The 20170-nt window shown below is 41.7% G+C and overlaps 1 protein-coding gene across 2 annotated transcripts in view; it reads right to left on the bottom strand.

Annotated features, from left to right (window-relative positions):
• Nucleotides 1-20170, bottom strand: part of CARMIL1 (capping protein regulator and myosin 1 linker 1) — a 511281-nt gene that overhangs the window by 207213 nt on the left and 283898 nt on the right. For both annotated transcript variants that reach the window (XM_029590792.1, XM_029590793.1), the window contains exons 12-15: nucleotides 14225-14311; nucleotides 8520-8623; nucleotides 2528-2605; nucleotides 2314-2390 (exon numbers count right to left, since the gene is read on the bottom strand). In XM_029590792.1, the coding sequence (XP_029446652.1) occupies nucleotides 2314-2390; nucleotides 2528-2605; nucleotides 8520-8623; nucleotides 14225-14311 (346 nt within the window). The remainder of the gene's footprint in view (nucleotides 1-2313; nucleotides 2391-2527; nucleotides 2606-8519; nucleotides 8624-14224; nucleotides 14312-20170) is intronic.

The raw sequence follows: 20170 nt of genomic DNA, 5'->3' as shown, positions 1-20170 counted from the left end.
GCGTATCTTTTGTCTTACAGAGTAACTGACAATGGAGTTACGTGCGTAAATGTAAACCCAGTTTTACTCGAGTAAATGCTTTTTAAAATCAGACCCTTAGGATTTAATTTCTTGCCGCTTCAAGAAAATAAGAACATAAAAAGTTGCCATAATGGGTCAGACCAAAGGTCCATCAAGCCCAGCATCCTATTTACAACAGTGGCCAATCCAAGTTACAAGTACCTCACAAGAACCCAAACATTAAAAAGATCCCATCCAAGTAAGAGCTGTGGCTATTCCCTAAGTCAACTTGATTAATAGCAGTTTTTGGACTTTTCTTCCAGGAACTTATCCAAACCTTTTTTAAACCCAACTACATTAACTGCCCTAACCATATCCTCCAGCAATGAATTCCAGAGCTTAATTGTTTGTTGAGTGAAAAAAAATTTCTATGATTTTTTTTTAAATGTGCCTCCTAGTCCTTTTATTATCTGAAAGAATAAATAACCGATTCACATTTACCCATTCTAAACCTCTCATTATTTTATAGACCTCTATCATATACCCCCTCAGCCATCTTTTCTCCAAGCTGAACAGCCCTAACCTCTTTAGCCTTTCCTCATAGGGGAGCTATTCCATCCCTTTTATCATTTTGGTTGCCCTTCTCAGCACCTTCTCCAGCGCAATTATATCTTTTTTTGAGATGCGGCGACCAGAATTGCACATGGCATTCAAGGTGCTGTCTCGCCATGGAGCGATATAGAGGCATTATGACATTCTCCTTTTAATTTGCTATTCCCTTCCTAATAATTCCTAACATTGTTTGCTATTTGGACCGCTGCAGCACATAGCACCGATGATTTCAATGTAGTATTCACTAGGACAGCTAGATCTTTTTCCTGGATGGTAACTACATCATGGGTTATTTTTCCCTATGTGCATCACTTTGCACTTGTCCACATGAAATTTCATCTGCCATTTGGATGCCCAGTCTTCCAGTCTCGCAAGATCCTCCTGCAATTTATCATGACCACATGTGATTTAACTACTCTGAATAATTTTGTCTCATCTGCAAATCTGATCTCCTCACTCAATATAACCCTTTCCAGATCATTTAGAAATATATTGAAAAATACTTGTCCTCATCTGAGGCATTCCACTGTTTACCCTTTTCCACTGAGCAAACTGACCATTTCATTATATAGTTTCCTGTCTTTTAACCAGTTTACACTCCACAAAAAGGACATCACCTTCTATCCCATGACTTTTTAGTTTTCATAGGAGCCTCTCATGAGGGACTTTGTCACACGCCTTCTGAAAATCCAAATACACTACATCTACCTGTTCACTTTTAGCCACATTTTTTTTAACCTCTTCAAAAAAGAAGTAGCAGATTTGGGAGGAAAGACTTCCCTAAGGTAAATCCATGCTGGCTGTGTCCCATTAAACCATGTCTATCTATATGTTCTGTGTTTTTGTTCTTTAGAATAGTTTACACTATTTTTCCCAGCACTGAAGTCAGGCTCACAGGTCTATGGTTCCCCGATCACCCCTGGAACCCTTTTTATATATCACGGTTACAGTGGCCACCCTCCAGGAAATTTTGAATTAAGCAATTTGTGATGTTTTGGTGATAATCCTTTTCTTTTGGTTGTATGGTACTGAGAACCTTGAATACCTTACAATCAAGTTATTTGGTCTTATTCATGTGTCTTGGTTAAACTTTTATTCAGAGTGCTAGACAATTTAATCTGCATACATATATTTGCAGGCTTTTCTCTAACATCCCACTCCCACTCCAAGGGCAATTCAACAGAACAGACTATGCAGCCTATATTGGAAAATAGCCATTGCACCAGGGTTCAACATCCCTAGACTGTTTTATAATTTATTTATGGTTTTCTGTTAGCTGCCGAGAATTTATGATTGAGCAGGATTACACATTTTTAAATAAAGTTAGATAAAACCTTGGTTTGGTGTCTCATCCAGATGGCAACATTCTCAGCAACAGTGCCCTGCAATGTGTCAGTAGTGTCAGAGGACAGAATGCCCCCTAAGAAAATGCTAAGGCTATAAAATAAGAGTATTTTGTCCTTGCTTATGTATTCCACTGTTTATCTGTAGCAAAATCTGTATTTGGAGTTTTGCACTGCTTTGTACCTAGGCCTAGGTGTTTCCAGAGGTTTATGGGTGTGGTCATTTCAGAGCTCATGTACTCACGGAAGGACTTTATTACACTATATGACCTGGAGCTCAGTATGTCACAGGCTTATCCTTTTATAATGTTCAAACTCTGCTCATATTAGTATGAAATGCTGGTACATAGACTTATACCTATGAGAAAAGACAGTCCTGGATAGATTGAGGACAGCTAAATGCTGAAGGCATCCACGAAGAAGAGCTGTACAAACCTGAAAAAGAACCCAAAAGTATCATTAAATAACTTCACTTCAAGGAAGAAGCATGACATGTCACACAGAAACTTCTAACACTGAATCTTGATACTAAATGAAGAGAAAAGAAAAACAAATATAAAGACAAGACTTACCATGTCTAGTGCACACTCTGTGTTGGATAAATCCAGATGAACAATGGCATTTGGCTGGCCCAGAAAATTGTACAGGCACTTCAAAATAGAAATGAACAATCATCAGTATAAGCAATGTGCCCTGCTACCCTGCCTCTCTAAAATTTAACTGCTTCTTGCAGAAATGCTTTTCCTCTAAAGAGAGAGTTCGGGTAAAGCAATGTTCTGTTCAACTTGCAAGCTTCACTGGACCTGCTGACAGGAAAGCAAACATTCGCTACCGAATGTATGCGTCAAATCACAAACACAATCAAGCCAGAAATCACAGCTCATGTAGAGTTGCTTTCCTCCTGCTTGAACCCAAATTGGGCAATCATATGGCATAATGAGAGCAGATTTCTGTCTGGGAAAAGATTGTGGAGGCGTGAGACGAATAAATGACTGACATGCAGTTAGCTAAGTTTAGCCTACAGGCTGAACTTGGTAAGTTCAGAAACTGTTACCTAAGGGGTCTATCAAAGACTAAACATGCCAGCCAGATGATCAAGTTAATAGATAACAAGACAAAACCAAACAATCCTTGCAATGAGATTAAAAAATATCCAGGCACAATTTCTTATAAAATAAGCCAGATCCAACAAGCTTCAGGCAGTTAAAGTAATTTCATCCTCGCCTCTCGATGATTAAGGGGATAGTATTATCAGGAAAAAGAACCTACTATGTCTTTCAGCTTTCTTGCCAAAATTAGGTGCTAAAAGTTAAAAAGCACTGTTGAATATCTTAACATGGCTTAAGACAGACTATTTGTTAAAGAAGTTCAGGCTTGTCTATACTGAAATGCTCCCCCATAGGTTTATGGCAGTATTTAGGAGAAAAGAAAAATAAAGGTGTTATCCATGTATTTGGCCTGGCAATTTTCTCCTGCTTTTTTAGCTTCCAGCTTAACCAGCATTGACCCTCTCCTGGAGCCATGGTGCCTTGAGCCTTCATCATTCCTAACTAGCCAAGCATTTCCCCTATTTTTTTTTTAATCTCATACCCCCTTCCTTCTAACCCAGCCAGTGCAGCTGTCTCTGGACCCCAGCGCAAGCGCACCCGAAGTCTGGCTACCAGGCGATGGCAGGGATTCCCCTCTCTCACCCTGGAGGCTATGATGCTAGAAAAAGTGAAAGAGAATGTGATGTCAGGTAAGGATTGTAAAACCAATCTAGTCTGCCAGTTTTATTCCTGGTGCACTGCCATAGACCCCCCCCAAGTTGATCGCTGGCTCCCGCCTCACTTCTTCGCCATGCTTTGGAATGGTGCCTTTCCAACGACCCTCAGCCACCCTGGTGACCAGAAGCCATTGTTTGGGAATTTAACCCGGGCCCTGCACATCTCATCTGCCTGGGCCCTATTTCCTCCAGCATGAGCCATACGTAAATAATTCCCTCTAAAAGCCCTCTGGGGCAAGCCTTTGTCCAAGGAGCTAGGAATTCCTGTGCATGGGCTGGGGCAAAGGGTAGAAAGTTGGAGCACAGCTGGTCAATACAGAGGAATACAAGGTGGGGTTATTTTGACCCAGCAGTTTCCTCCTACTTCCTTGGTCTTCCAACTGAGTCAAAACCACCAGAACTGGGATCTGGCACCATGAGCCTTTATTCAATGAATTTCCCTCCTTATTTTATATTCCATCACAATGTACATTAAATCGTTCCTCAGTTGGGGTGGCCATGCTCTAAGTGCTCCTTCCAGAGCTCTGAAAATCATGGGCCCTAAATTCAGCCCCTGAGTGTCTTCACTGAGCCATGACTCGGACTCCCTCCGCTCCAGGAAGCGTGAATGCAGCCTCCACAGCCAATCGGGACCTGGTTAACAAGAGGAGAGGACTTCAGCTGGGATCCCAACCCAGGGCTCTCCAAACAGCAGTAGCCCAAAAATTGTTTTGTAAATTATTTTCATTTTCACTGTATCTAGAGCTATAAAAAAATGTAAATTGACATCTTGTATTGAGAATCTGCTTCAGCAAGCAACATTATCCAAATATTCATTTTGCTCCATCTGAGGCAGACACACACTGTGGGGCCGATGCTATAAAAAAAACGCAGAAAGCAGGTGCTGAAAAGTGAGCGCCTGCTTTCTTAACGTGCGCATGGCGCCAAAAAGTCAGTGCCCGCTTTCTTAACATGCGCATGGCACCTGCAAGGGGGGCGCCAGGCTATAAGCAAATTAGGGGGGGGTCACGCTAACAAGGAGGCGTTAGGGTCGCTTGACCGCCCCTAGCGCCTCCTTGCTAACATGAACCCGCGACGCCAGTAAACTAGACATCGGTTTTCATAACCGGCCGTCTGCCAGTAATGAAAACGGGCGCACATTTAGCTCTCAGGCAGGCATTAAATCCCGAGAGCTAAATGTGCGTCTGAGTCGCACACTTTTTTTTTTGAATGTGGAGTGAATGAGATAGCGCTCATCACATGCAAATGCATGTGATGAGCGCTATCTCATTCACTCTGCGTCGGATGTGCATTAAATAGGCGCTAATCCCCCTATTGCATTAGGGGGTGGATTAGCACCTATTCCGCGTCCGACTACGGAGTGATACTCAAGGTATCATGATAGCTGTCTTTCTTGATGCATCATCTGCCTATGACACCACTGATCATGCAATTCTGTTGCATTGTTTAGAAAAATTAGGGCTTAGTGGTGCTGTCCTCAAATGGTTCAAATCCGATTGGAAACAATCAGGCTGAGGCAATACAGTTAACCTGCGGTTGGACGCGCACACATAACCCCTGATGCAATAAGGGGATCAGCGAGTCCAATCCAGGGAGCAGCTAATAACGCTCATCACATGTAAATGCCATGTTGATGAGGCTATTAGCTACTACCTTTGATGTAAAACATAACCATACGCCTGACGCACACATTTTAACCCTCAAAAATTAATGATAACCCCAGAGCTGGAGTTGTTATTAATATGTTTTGAGGAGCCCCAAATCTTGAACTAAAAAGCATAAAATACTGCTTTTCTGTGGTTCCTCTGACTTAATATTGTAAGAAAAAAGGGCCTTTTACCAGAAAAAAAAGTTGTATGTCATCTGCATAAACTCTGAATTCAACTCCTAGTTGGTCAATAAGGGATAAACTTTAAAAGGGCCGCGAGGGCATCCACGTGCGTGCGGTTCCCAGTGTGTGCACATGGACGCATCGACGAGCGCATGTTATAAAATCGGCTACCCACTCGCATGATCTCATATCGGCATGCATGTACAGGAGCGAACTGGGAGGGAACTTACCTAACCCCCTACCTATCCCTTCTTCTCTTTTCCCCTCTCCTCCCTGTCCCCTAAACCTGACCCACCTACCCTATTTTTTTTTTCCCCAACTCACCTGCTCTCCTGAGCAGAAGTAAGTTCCGGCACGTGCTTTCTTATGACAGCATCTAATGGCACTGTCCCAGCCGACCCCCTGGCCCGCCCCTTTTCAAGAACCCGGTACTTCCGCAAGTACCAGCAGACACGCGCATGGCCAGGCCACTATGAAAATGCGCTCGGTGCGCGTGTGGCCAAGCCACGCGCTTATCTGCTGGTATTGGTGTGCACCGGCGCATTAAAATTCCCCCCTAAGGAAACATAGGGGGCGCTAGGTAACTGCCGATAAAATCGAGCCTTGGGGCACCACCATAGTTCGTCTCAAACCAGTTAGAATAGCTCTAATTAAAATAAACACATTCTCACCGACGCAATATCTGCGCTCAGGCCAGCACACAGGTTAACCCGCGATATTAAGTCAGAGGAATTACAGAAAGCAGCAACGTGAGAAAAAGAAATAAGTGTCTTGATGGCGGTCAGATTAGAAAAACTGATGCTCGATTTACGAGGGTCCATTTTCCTAACTCGTGCACAGCCGCTTCTCCAGGGAGGCAGTAGGGATGCTCAATTTCCCCTCGTGCCTCCATTTTAACACAGTGGTTCATTTGCCTACTGCATCATGCGCCCGGGAAAGATAGAAGGTCACGTGTTAGGAAAGCGGGTAACTCAAAAATGAGCGCCCATTTTTCCTGCATAGATATTGCATCGGCCTGAATGTGTTTATTTTAATTAGAACTATTCTAGCTGGCTTACGATGAGCTATGGTGTGTCCCAAGGTTCAATTTTTATCAGCAGTTATCTAGCGCCCCTATGTTTCCTTATTGTACAACTAGGAGTTGAATTCAGAGTTTATGCAGATGATATACAACAGGTTTTTTCTGAGTAATGGAGCATACATTCAGTTGCATTAATACTTGGATAAGTAATAATTTGCTTCAAAATCTCACCAAGTCTGAGGCCTTGTGTTTTCACTTTGTCTCCTAATATGACAAAGTATGCTTTATCTTTAAACAGTCCTCATTTTGGTTTATAAGTGTGGTGAGAAACCTTGGTTTCCAATTTGAACTACCGCCTTAGTTTTAAAGGCAATATTCATTCTGTTTTAAAAACTGGGTATTTTAAATTGGAAATGCTTAACCATATTTGATATATCCTAGATCGCAATGACTTCAGAACTATTGTCCAGTCTTTTGTGTTATCAAAAGTTGGATTATAAGAGATAATTTTAAAATCCTACTGGAAGTTAAGAAGGCTAATCAGGCTGAAAACATACTTGAACTTCCCAATTTTTATACCATGCTCCAGGCTCTCATGATAACGAGTATTGACTACTGTAACTCAATTTGGGCCAACCTCACTATATTTTGAAATCCCTACAAATGATTCAAGCCTCTGCAGCTAGAATCGGAACCTGTGCCAGTAGATTTGTTCATATTAGCCCAGTGTTGTGCCTTGCACTGGTTCCCAATAGAGCAGTGCATCCAATTAAAAATCCTCCACATGACACACAATGCTATGAATGTTGCCACCTCAGTGTGTATCAGCACCCTTTTAAAAATATACCAGCTAACTAGAATCCTAAAACCCATGTTTGCAGGATGTATCTAGTCACAAGGTCCAACATTATGGAAACAGATTCCTTTAGCTCTAAGCAAGCAAGCATGTGGGACTACCTTTAGAAAACAACTGAAAGCCCGTTTATTCAGACAAGCTTTCTATTAAGGGGCAATGTCATTTAAAAAAAAATCCATGACACCAGTACGCTGGTTTACTGCCAGAAAAGATGGAGAAATATGGAAGCCATCTGCAGAAGTAAAATTTAGAGTTAAGAATTTGATTTTATCTATGATTATTTTTTATTCTATGCTTTTATGACCATTTTGATGGTGTGGCCTGTATATAGGCCCTTCCTGCTTTGTATTTACAAGCGTTACAGATTTTACAAACTTCAGCTGCTTGTTTGATTTTGAGAAGTTCTCCTTGGGATCATGTAACTCCATTATTATTTCAATTACACTGGCTAACTTTACTTCAATGGATAAAATTCAAAGTTTTAATTTTGATTTTTAAATCTTTAAAAATGGATGGCCTGAAATCTCTCTCTGGTCTGTTGGAAAGTTATTTCCTTTCTTGTTCCCTCTGTTCCCAAGGAAAGAGTTTTTTTGGCAGGTCCCTCTCTTAAAGTGGGTCGATTAAAAGAAATTAGATTGCAAGCCTTTTCAGTTACAGGCCAGGTCTGTGCGACTCTCTGCCTGAAGCATTGCGATCTTTGGATGATCTGGGAGCATTTTGTTAAAAACTAAAAGCTCTCCTCTGTTCCAAGAAGCTTTTGCCCATATCATTGTTTAATATCCAAGCAATCTTTTCTGTTTTTAACCATGTATTACATTTTGTTTCTGAATGTTATGCTTTGAATTTTTTATTGCACCCTGCTTAGCTCAGATTGTTCTGCCTTAAGATGTAAATAAATGCCTGTTAAGTAAATAAGTATAAAAACCAAAATAGGCAACTACTTCACTTTGGGATCACAATTAACATTGCTACAAAAGCAGCTTCTTTACAGAGAGAAACAACCTGCTTATGGCACATGACAACAGGCATGCCCTACCCTGAGCCTGGCTGTACAGACTTATTGAGATGTGACAAGAATAAAGAACACATACTGCAAGGTCGTCTCCACGAAAAACATTCCCTGAGAGGTCAAGGTGAGTAAGTGTGTTCGCAATCAGCTGGTTGGCATTCAGTGACTGGGAAAGGCTATTCACCCCTGCAACAAAACATTTTTTGTATGAAGTTTCACTCTGAAAAGAACTTGAAAACGAAAGGTTAAACAAATCTTCTATATTACTGTACTGGTAAAGTGTTATACGTATGCATTAATGAATGTTGGTTTCACAATCTTACTGTAAATTGATACTGCTTATGAAGCAGTATCATTTTACCTGCCTAATGGAATTAGGACTTGCAGGCCCAGCATTATCCTGGTTTAAATTTTTCCTCCAGAACTGCACTCAAGACTGTTTCCCTGGGACAAACATTCCTCTCTTCCTCACCTCCCCCCCCCCCCCCCCCCAGGCGGAGCTCCCTCAAAGTTCCATCCTATTTCCATGGCTCCACTCAGCAATGTAATTAGAGACTTCCAGAGTCTCTATCACTTTTATACTGATGATATTCAGCTACAGTGACCTTTAGATGAAGATCCAGACCGAGCTATCATTAACTTGAACAACTGCCTCAAATTAATCTCAAACTGGCTATACTATAATAAACAGTCCTCCAAAAAAAAAAGAGGAACTGTAGATTGGAAAAAATGACCACGGCCAAAACCACTCAAGTGTGACCTTATAAGTTATTACCCTACCTTTCAAGGACCAAGTCCACAGCTTGGGCTTTTTGCTGGACTCTCAACTCACTATTCAAGCCCAAATTCCATGCACAACAAAATCCGTCCTTTCCCAACTACGCCACCTCTGCCACGTCTTTGATGTCCCCACCTTTGCAAAAATAATCCAGACCTCTGGAACCCCTCACCTGGACTTCTGCAACTCCCTCCATATCAGGCTACCAAAAAACTAATCCACTACATATAGCTCATCCAAAATTCAGCAGCATGAACTATGCTAAGGTTAGCAAATTCAAGCAGATCACCCCTTTCCTACAAACAGTATACACTGGACCCAACACCCTACCACACTATTTTCAAAAATCCTGGTCTTGGCCTTCAAGGCACTCAGAGTCCTAGCACTACCTTATCTCATTAACAGATTATTCACCCTATACACACCTAGTGATGCCAACCAAAAGGAAATGAGACTTTCCAGCACTAGAAGAAAACCCCCACCCTGTGGAATTCACTACCCCTAGACCCCAGACTAATCGTAGACCTTCAAACTTTCAGGAAGAAGCTGAAAACCTGGCTATCTGTAGCAGCCTTTGGCCCACAGTAGGATCCTTGGAACTCCTCAACGGGAGCTGAATTTTCAAACGTATTTGCGGTATTGGACTGGCACATAAACAGATGCGCAGAAGCGTATCCTAGTATTTTATAAACTTTGCAGCAAGTTACAGCCTCTGTCTCGATTTTATGGAGCAGGAGGGAGAATAGAGGGGCCCGGGTAGGCTCAAGGCCCTGGGTTTGTTTTTGAATAGCAGGAGGGGCTGTTGGCAGGGCCTCAGAGAGACCCTTACTCATTTTTAAAAAAATGAAAAATATTTATTTATTTATTTATTTAACACTTTTCTATACCGATCTTCATGGTAGGGACCATATCAGGTCGGTTTACATCAAAAGGGGGAACTGTAACGAAAACCGTAGGTAACAGGAAGAACAAAGTTACATTCAACAGGGGAGGTAAAAAATGTCAGGTATTGTTTTCTGGGAGGCCATTTTTGATTTGTGAAGATGGCCTCTTCCATCCTATTTTGCACATTCATTCCAAACGAATGCACATTTCCAATGCCTCACCAAGTGGAACAGAGCTGATGAGACCCCTTTAATTACTCACCTCCTATCCTACACTCTCACATCTGAAGACCTGGACTCTGATCCTGGAAAACTCAGGCCTCAATAAACTGGTTAGTCTATAAGGTGCCATTCACCTCTGTCATTTTTGCTAAACCAGACCAACACAGTTACCCCTTCTGAAGATTTTCACCCTAATAAGAATCTGGCAGCACATCATTTGATCTTGTAAGAATCAACCTGCATTGTGTATTACTTTGGCTCTTTCAATGTGGTTGGTGCTGACTTTCAAAATTAAGGCCAGCAGATGTCAATAAAACTAGTGTTCTTGGGGAAACGCATGAAGGTCGGGGAGAGAAGAGGGAGGGGTTAATCATAAATATTGAATTTAATTATCAAAATCACTGGGGAGAGACCTATGGGTGCCATCTTGATAGGCCCTGCCTTAAGTCTTTTAAGTACTCTTGATGGATCTGGATTTTTTTTTCTTTTTAAGTTCACTGAGCCAATAGCCAACAATCATATTTTACAAGTATTAAAGGTCAAACATGTAATTAATTGTTTTATATTAAAGATCGCTATTGATAATCCACTCCCCTCAGTGAATTTGAGGAAAATCCAGTCGGATTTGGTAAGATTCAATGTGGTTTGCCCATCTGCAGATGTTAGTGTCAGATTTTTGCAAAAAAAAAAAAATTCAAACTAATTTGACAAAGTTGTAAAATTCTCATGTGAGCTAGTTTGCAAACTTTTTTTTCGGAAGGCATGCACACCTTTAATCATAAAGCCAATGATAGAAATATAACCAAGGAGCATCTCTAGTCCTGTCCCTGTCACCTGGCTAATTTCTCCAACAGGGAACTTTGGTGCACTTACATATATTACATGAGATATGGATGCTGTAAGCAAGAATCATGTTCCAAAAGGGCAGGCAGAAATGTGGGTGATGTTGAAACTTGTACTATGCGAACACCACAGACATAATGGCTGGTACTTCCTCAAATAATATTGTGCTTTCTCCTATCTTGGAAGGAACTGGGCATTCCAGTTCCCTGAATAACTAAAAAATGCGTTTGAGTAATGCCATTCAGTTATTTTATAGTACACCTGCTTCACAATGCAATTGAGACAACTGTCCCAGAGTCCACATTAAAAGTTTGGTTATTGCTACCATCTATGATTCTTGTTATTATTCTCTATCGGGCTGATACAGTAAAAAATGTGGGAGAGCGGGCAAGCGCCCACTCTCCTGTGCGCGCGATACAGTAAAAAAAATTTATTTAAACTAGGCCCGGCGGTGAAAAGAGGCGCTAGGGACACTAGCGCGTCCCTAGCGCTTTTCGGACAGGAGCGGCGGCTGTCAGCAGGTTTGACAGCCAATGCTCAATTTTGCTGGCGTCTGTTCTCTAGCCCGCTGACAGCCACGGGTTTGGAAACCGGACGCCGGCAAAATTGAGCGTCCAGTTTTCAACCCACGAGCCGCAGGCCGATTTCAAATTTTTCTTTTACTTTTTTAAACTTTTGGGACCTCCGACTTAATATCACCATGATATTAAGTCGGAGGGTGCACAGAAAAGCAGTTTTTACTGCTTTTCTGTGCACTTTCCCAGTGCCTGGAGAAATTAATGCCTACCTTTGGGTAGGCATTAATTTCTGAAAGTAAAATGTGCTGCTTGGCTGCACATTTTACTTACTGAATCGCGCGGGAATACCTAATAGGGCCATCAACATTCATTTGCATGTTGCGGGCGCTATTAGGTTCGGGGGGGTTGGACACGCGTTTTGGACGCGCTATTACCCCCTTACTGAATAAGGGTAAAGCTAGCGCGTCGAAAACGCGCGTCCAAATGCCGGCTAACAGCGCACTGTACTGTATCGGCCTGTATGTCGTCTGCATTTTCCTTTTCAATTTGGCCATGAGAACATAAGGCTTGCCATACTGGGTGAGACCAAGTGTCTATCAAGTCCAGTATTCTGTTTACAACAATAGCCAATCAAGGTCAGAAGTACCTGGCAGGATCCCAAGGGGTAAACAGATTCCAAGCTGTTTATCCCAAGAATAAGCAGTGGATTTCTGCAACTCTAATTTAATAATGGTTAATGGACTTTTCCTCCAGGAAGTGTCCAAACCTTTTCTAAACACAGCTACACTAATAGCTTTCATCACATCGTCTGGCAACAAATTCCAGAGCTTAATTATGTATTGAGTAAAAAAAAAAATATTTTCTCTTATTAGTTTTGCCAGATTCAGGCAAACATCGAATATCCTGTATCTGCAAAGTGCAAGCTTCAGTAATTAAAGTCTTGCTGCCCAAAAGCTCATTTATTCAATTATCCAAAGTTTGTAAATTTGATCAATATTTCATGCAAAAATGCTTAACAAGTAGAAAAGAAGAGAAGGGACATCAAACGCATGGAAAAACAGAGTGGCACACCACATTTCACTGGGCAAAAGGAGGGTTTTTTGTATATTAAAAGACTTCCTTCAGAAAGCCCGGGGTAAGCAGAGGATATGGGGTTGTCTTGGAAGCATTAGGGTCCGAGTTGGTCGCTATCGCATACCTACAGAGTGGTTCGTGAAGAACAAATTAAACCAGAATTATGTTTTTAGTTTCAGATGCTAAGGAATTTATTAAAACTGTTTTGTAAAGTTGGTTTTAGGTTGTGACTTTATGTGATGTTACTGTCTCATGTCTCATGTCCGCTATAAATATAGCAGAATGAAGAGCCGCGGGCAGAAATGTGGCCGGGGGGGGGGGGGGGGGGTAATAGTGTGCGCCCGGCCACATCGCAGTGGTGCATTTTTGCCCGCTGTGGTTGCGGTGCACACTATCGCCCCCAAAGTGCCCCTGCAAAAAGGGGTAGTTATTTCCAGCGCTACTGCTGGCGATAATGTGTAAAACATTACCGGCCACAACACAACCAGGCCTCAAAATGATTTAAATCCCACCCAAACCCCTCCCCCTTTCCCTCATTTAAATGTTATTTTTGCGATGCGGTCATTAATCGCACGTGTTAGGGGCGTTATTGCACGCAGTGAAGGCCCTAATGCACGCGATAACGGCCTATCGCGTTTTGAAAAATGACCCTGCTAGAGTGCTATGGGTACAGCTGGGAAATAAAATTTGAAGAATGAATGAAAGAAATAATTAATTAAAAGAAGCCCAAGATCAAGTAGTGGCTGTGGTGCGGCAACAAAAATAGAAAATGGGCAGAATGGATGAAATTTCCAGCATGCATCTGCTGTCATAGCCTTATGCTTATTTAATGGGTATCCAGGATAATCTCACGAACTTGTTCTGCCTCTGCAGAGGGCAGTGTTACTGGAGGCTGCATGAAGGCAAGACTTCCCCTCTCTCTTCTACGATAGCCAAGAGAATTTTAGGCTTGCTGGTTAGTAGGATTGCAATGTCCATGGAATTTGAATCCAAAATGCCACCCCCACCCCTCCCATTCCAAGACCACACATGATTAAGCCATCCCACAGGTATCTGTAAAGTTACCCCCCTCACCCCCGAGGTTCATCTTCCTGCCCCTGCAGCACTCCCAGCTATTTCAGGCCTGAAAAATAGGAATCACATTTATGTTCCCTGCTTTACAGTTTACACCAGACTTACAAAATGGTTTTAAAGCACATTTAAATTTGGACAGAAAATATATGGAAATAAAAAATGACTATAAAAGAGTAGATAAAGCCAAGAAAGCAATAATATCCCATTATGTAGTGATGTAAGGATATTTAAATGTCAACCTTTCCTTTAGTATGAGACAGCTATTTTGTGATTAAAAAGATATAAACATTATATAAAAAAAAGTTTAATCCTACAATGAAGCAGTAACTGTTCTATAAAAGCATTGTGTATTTCTAGTTTTGCTTGATACATAACACAAGCAGAGACTAATTACCTTTTGGCGACATTGAGGTTTTAGATAGATTTAGCTGTTTTAATCCCTTTGGGAGTTTGGCAAAGTGAATACTTAGAGAGGACACGCCTGTAAAAGAAAAAAAACCCCAATATAAATTAGAGGAAGAAGAAAAACGATGCCAAACTTTATGAGTTGTAGTGTGAAAGTCACAATGGTTGTAATGTGTAGTCACAATAGGAAATTAGAAAGGATTTTTCCTTTTGTTTATTTATTTATTTATTTAGTTTTTTAAATGACACACACACACACACAGGACATTCATTTCAAACGATCACAGAAAAAATAACTTCATCAGGCAAAAGACTGAAGGACACTGAGAAAATGCTTTACGCTTTCATGTCTGCATCCACAAGGGAACTAGCACAGAATGGAAAAAAAAAAGGTCTGCAGAATAAGGCTCCTAGCATGATATGCACTACCATCCACCCCTCCTCTTCCCTCCACCCCACAAAAAAAGGCAATGAACAGTTTCCTTTGAAGGCAGAAAACCTCAGCTCTAGGCATACAGTAATTAATGACCGCCTTTCACATTCAATTCAAAGTAGGATCGTGAAGAAAGAGCGCAAGCAGTGCCCCAGCAACCACAGAAGTCCCTAAAATGTTACAGCATAGAAACGAGAGAGAAAGCAAGGCAAGCACCCACCACAAGTTTAACATGCAACAAGCACATAGCCTGCCCTGAGAGGGACCAGCGGCACGTGCTAAGAATATTAAATTGCGGACCCCCCTCCCCCCCCATTTATGAGGAAGGTGCACCTTTGGCTCTAGTTTACAGGTTTGACCTCTGTTACACACTTAGCTTGTTTTGCAGGTGTTTAGAAGTTCCCTTGCTAGCATTCTTTTAAATATATATATATATTTTATTTTTGCAATTGCTGGGTACAATTTGGTCAAACAAAAAACTGTACAGTTAACAAAAGATGAAAATGAAACTTGACAATTTACATTCCAAGTAAAAGAATAAGCCATCCCACAACAAATATTTTCACCTTCCGTCCAAGGCAGCTAATGCCTGCAGGCTTACTATTTCACTTACAAAATGATCCTACTCCACCTCTCCTGATTAATTTTCAGAATTAATCTGTAAAATAAATATTGGTTAACTACAACCTCTGCCACACTTAATGCAGAGTAATAAAATGGTGCACTAGAAAGCAAGCTTCTCTAGCAAAAAAGAAAACTTTTTGCCAATAGAAAATGAGTTTGCTTTGTAAAACTCAATGTTCAGTACTAAGAAAGGAATTGGAGGACCGCCTTTCCAACGTATGGAATACCAGCAGACTGAGGAGAACAGTGAAGCCAGGGTTCAAACCCCGATGCTAGTCTTCCCTGTGATCTTTGGCAAGTCACGTCAGTCCCTGTTGTCTCAGGTACAAACTTAGGAGGTCATGTACTAAGCATTTTTCTCATTGACATAGCATGGGAGGAAACCTTTAAGTAAATAAGCCCCTTAGATTGTAAACCCTCTGTGTACGGAGACCTACTGTACCTGAACGTAACCCCCCTGTGTTACCACTGAAAAGGCATGAATGAAATCTAAACCAAAAAACTAACACAAAAATAGTTCATGTAGATTTGTATCAGCCACACCACAGCTGACCTTGGCTCTAAACAGAGCTCCCCAATACCCTACGTTATGATTTTTGTTTCTATAAAATGCTGTAAAAATCGAAGATTTTCATGAAAAATTCAAAATGTTGTAACTTCAGCCCAGTCGCTGGAATAAAGAGCGGTTTCAATGGTAAAACTAGTTTTTTGTTCAATTTGAAAAGAGCTGAACAAGAATGCTCCAGGTCAATGACGCACAGAGCTTACCAAAGGGTCAAGTCAGATATGCTTTGCAGCCAGCACACGAACTCCTGGCTTTAGATTCTGCACAAAATCTGAAGCATATGAAATATTTTGTTGCAAGGCTCAAGCATGTGCCCTGCAACACAAAATGATCTGATGTATGTGTGTCTGTACGTACACCATCACGGCCATGAAACGGCGCATCTATGTGCCCCTCTGGCGATGTACGAAAGTACAGTGCTATTTGTAAAGGAGACTGGCGAGGCTGTTGTGCAACATCTCGTTTCTATCTGCTCACAGTAAGAGTTAAAAATCATAGTTGGGGCATGGTGGGGGGAGGGGAGGACAAAGCTAGATGGCTCAAGAACACAGGCCCAGTTACAATCTTTTACCTCTAGATCAGTGGTGCCAATCCGGCTTAGGCCAGCAATGATTGAGCATCATTCCCCAATAGCTGTTTGATGGCATTTATGAAACGAACTGGATCCATCAGTCCAGTTCACGGGGAACAGGTGCTCATATTCCAAAAGCCATTATCACAAATTGGGACTGCTGTTTGCCGTCTCAGTGCAAATTTGCATCTAAATGAATACTAAGATACCCTTCTTGTAAACCCTCACCCCCCCCCCCAGCCTGCTGAGAAGTACACAGGAAGAGTACAGATCTGAAAAAGAATGATGCAGCCGAACTTGCAGAGTACAAGAGGGACAAGGTTGTGGCAGCCCTGGAGAATTTGCATGGAAAGAGAAAATGACACTATGCGAAGCAAGCTCGAGCGTGGACAGGGATCTTGTTTACAAGAGGTGATCAAACCGGGATAGTCAGAGAAACGAAACTAGTAAACAGCCCTAATGATTAAACAGGAGGCCTGCAATCTAAAAGGAAAGAGAGCCAGAAGGAGATTTAGATAGCGGAACAACTAAATTAAAAAGCAGCAAGTGGATGAGCAAGAAAATCCTTCAAGGCAATTTTATATCCGAATGTGGGAAGTCACAGAGATGGAAGATGGAGAAGATCTAGTGGAAAATAACTCAAATATTTTCAAGTGCCTTTTGCCTGATGCCAGAAACAAAACAGTGAAAAACTGAGCGCACAATCAATAGACATGTGAGATAAGAAAGCTAGGAGAACAAGCCTTATTGCCCTAAATATAATTAGAAAGGCTTTTTAGTGGATTTGCCTACTCGGTCAGCATTTGCACTGGATAGGTCTTTGGGATCATAGCAGTTAGGAGAAAGACACGTATCTTGAAAGGTTTATAGAGGACTTGGGCCCAAAAGATATCTTAAACATATAAGATATGTCAAACTGGGTCAGACCAAGGGTCCATCAAGCCCAGTATCCTGTTTCCAACAGTGGCCAATCCAAGTCACAAGTACCCAAACATTAGACAGATCACAAGTTACTATTGCTTATTATTTAATAGCAGTTTATGTATTTTTCCTCTAGGAACTTATTCAAACTTTTTTTAATCCCAGCTACACTAACTGCCATAACCACATCCTCTGGCAATGAATTCCAGAGCTTAACTATGCGCTGAGTGAAAAGCAAACAGAATGTTGGGAATTATTAGGAAGGAAATGGTGAATAAAACGGAAAATGTCATAATGCCTCTGTATCGCTCCATGGTGAGACCGCACCTTGAATACTGTGTACAATTCTGGTCGCCGCATCTCAAAAAAGATATAATTGCGATGGAGAAGGTACAGAGAAGGGCAACCAAAATGATAAGGGAAATGGAACAGCTCCCCTATGAGGAAAGACTAAAGAGGATAGGACTTTTCAGCTTGGAGAAGAGACGGCTGAGGGGGGATATGATAGAGGTCTTTAAAATCATGAGAGGTCTAGAACGGGTAGATGTGAATCGATTATTTACTCTTTCGGATAATAGAAAGACTAGGGGGCACTCCATGAAGTTAGCATGGAGCACATTTAAAACTAATCAGAGAAAGTTCTTTTTTTACTCAATGCACAATTAAACTCTGGAATTTGTTGCCAGAGGATGTGGTTAGTGCAGTTAATATAGCTGTGTTATAAAAGGATTGGAGAAGTCCATTACCTATTACGTTCACTTAGAGAATAGCCACTGCCATTAGCAATGGTAACATGGAATAGACTTCGTTTTTGGGTACTTGCCAGATTCTTGTGGCCTGGTTTGGCCTCTGTTGGAAACAGGATGCTGGGCTTGATGGACCCTTGGTCTGACCCAGTATGGCATTTTATTATGTTCTTTTAAATGAGCTACTTGCTAACTTCATGGACCTTCCTGGTAAATAATCGAGTTACATTAACTTGTTCATGTCCTTTCATGATTTTGTATAGACTTCTTTCATATCCGCCCTCTGTCGGCTTGATTTCTCCACACTGTTAGTGTTGGAGGATTTGGTGTAAGCCAACATTGTAAAATACACTTTTTTGCTATTAAAAGTATTTTACACCCACAATTTATGAAAACGATTAACAACGATATCACCTTGAAGACCATCAAAAAGAAGCACTTTAGCTTGGAAAGGCAACATTATTCCAGTCAGGCTTATCAAAAGAACATAAGATATGCCATTCTGGGTCAGACCAAGGATCCAGTATCCTATTTCCAACAGTGGCCAATCCAGGCCATAAGCTTAATGTTACCCAGGTAGAGAGTCCATCAAGTTAGGCTGAGAGAACAATGCACAAATCTCATCTTTGAATGAGTTTCCTCACTCTGAAGGTCATCAAATCTTCACAAGAGACCACTTTTCTGTTCGTACGTCTCACTTTGAATATTAATGTGGCCCCTAACCCCCTACACCAATACCTAAACCTCACCTCGAGTGAATAGGTGGGCCTCCCATAGAGATATAAATATCTATCTAGGGTCAGGGCATTATGGCTAGGCACTCTCTCTCTCTCTCTCTCCATATCACAATTTGTGCTAACTTAGCTCTTCACATAGGTATTAGCGCAAATTGCAATAAACTGTCTATTGGCATAAAACACACCCCTTTTGCTTTCGCATGCGATACTTATCACATTTTGATAAATCCAGGCCTAAGTCTGTACCTGAGGCAATCTAACCCCTCACACAAAAAACACACACAATGGCCTCAGCCCAATACATCCCCAAACTACCTCATCGCTACAACCACCACCACACTCCTAAAGACACACCCATCACTAGACGCCTCACCAAAATCCACACCAACTCTAACATACCCTATACCACAATCACACTCATTACTCTACTCCTCATCAATGCACAATCGATCACCAAAAAAATGCCAATCATCCATGACATACTCACAGACGACCAACCAGACATATTCTGCATAACCGAATCCTGGCTGAAACACTCCGACACAGTCCTACTCAATCAACTACCCAGAAATACATACAACATATTCTCCATACCCAGAAGCAAAAGAAAAGGAGGTGGCCTACTATTCCTAGCTCACAAAAAAATTAAATTCTCCTCCCACTCCCTAAACTTACCAACTCCTCTCGAAACCAACCTATTCAAATCAAAACATCTCCAAATCCTCCTCCTCTACGCCCCACCTGGATGCCTACAGCACAACCTCTCCCCCATAATCGAATCCATCACAACCCACATCAACTTACAAGAGCCAGCCATTATACTAGGAGACTTCAATCTCCATATCGACTCCCATCCACTTTCTCCCACCAGTGAACTACTCCTATCCACCATGTCTGCCATTGGATTCACCCAAATCATCAACACGCCCACACAAAAAGCGGGCCACACCCTGGACTTAATCTTCCTAAACAACAAAATATCCGCAACTGGACCACCCTCCACAACCCCCACCCAATGGTCCGACCACAGCCTCATACAAGCCAAGCTTCAACTCCAATCGAACCCACAAAAAACAGACAACCGAATCATCGAATTCACCAAACCATGCTCCAGTGAAGATATCGCCGAACTGTTACTGGAGGCACTAAAAACAATCAACCTAAATGACGCCAACACCGCCACAAACTCCTGGATATCTATCAACGCAGACATAGCCAACACATTATGTCCCACAATAAAAAAGGAAATCAAACAATCTACAAAGCAAAAAGCCCCATGGTACACCCAAGAACTGAAAACCTCAAAGCGAACACTGAGACAAACTGAAAAACAGTGGA

This window comes from Rhinatrema bivittatum, chromosome 2 (genome assembly GCF_901001135.1).
Source record: "Rhinatrema bivittatum chromosome 2, aRhiBiv1.1, whole genome shotgun sequence".
In the NCBI taxonomy this organism is placed as follows: Eukaryota; Metazoa; Chordata; class Amphibia; order Gymnophiona; family Rhinatrematidae; genus Rhinatrema; species Rhinatrema bivittatum.
The sequence above is the reverse complement of the archived record's forward strand: the minus strand, read 5'-3'. Positions and strand labels throughout refer to the sequence as shown.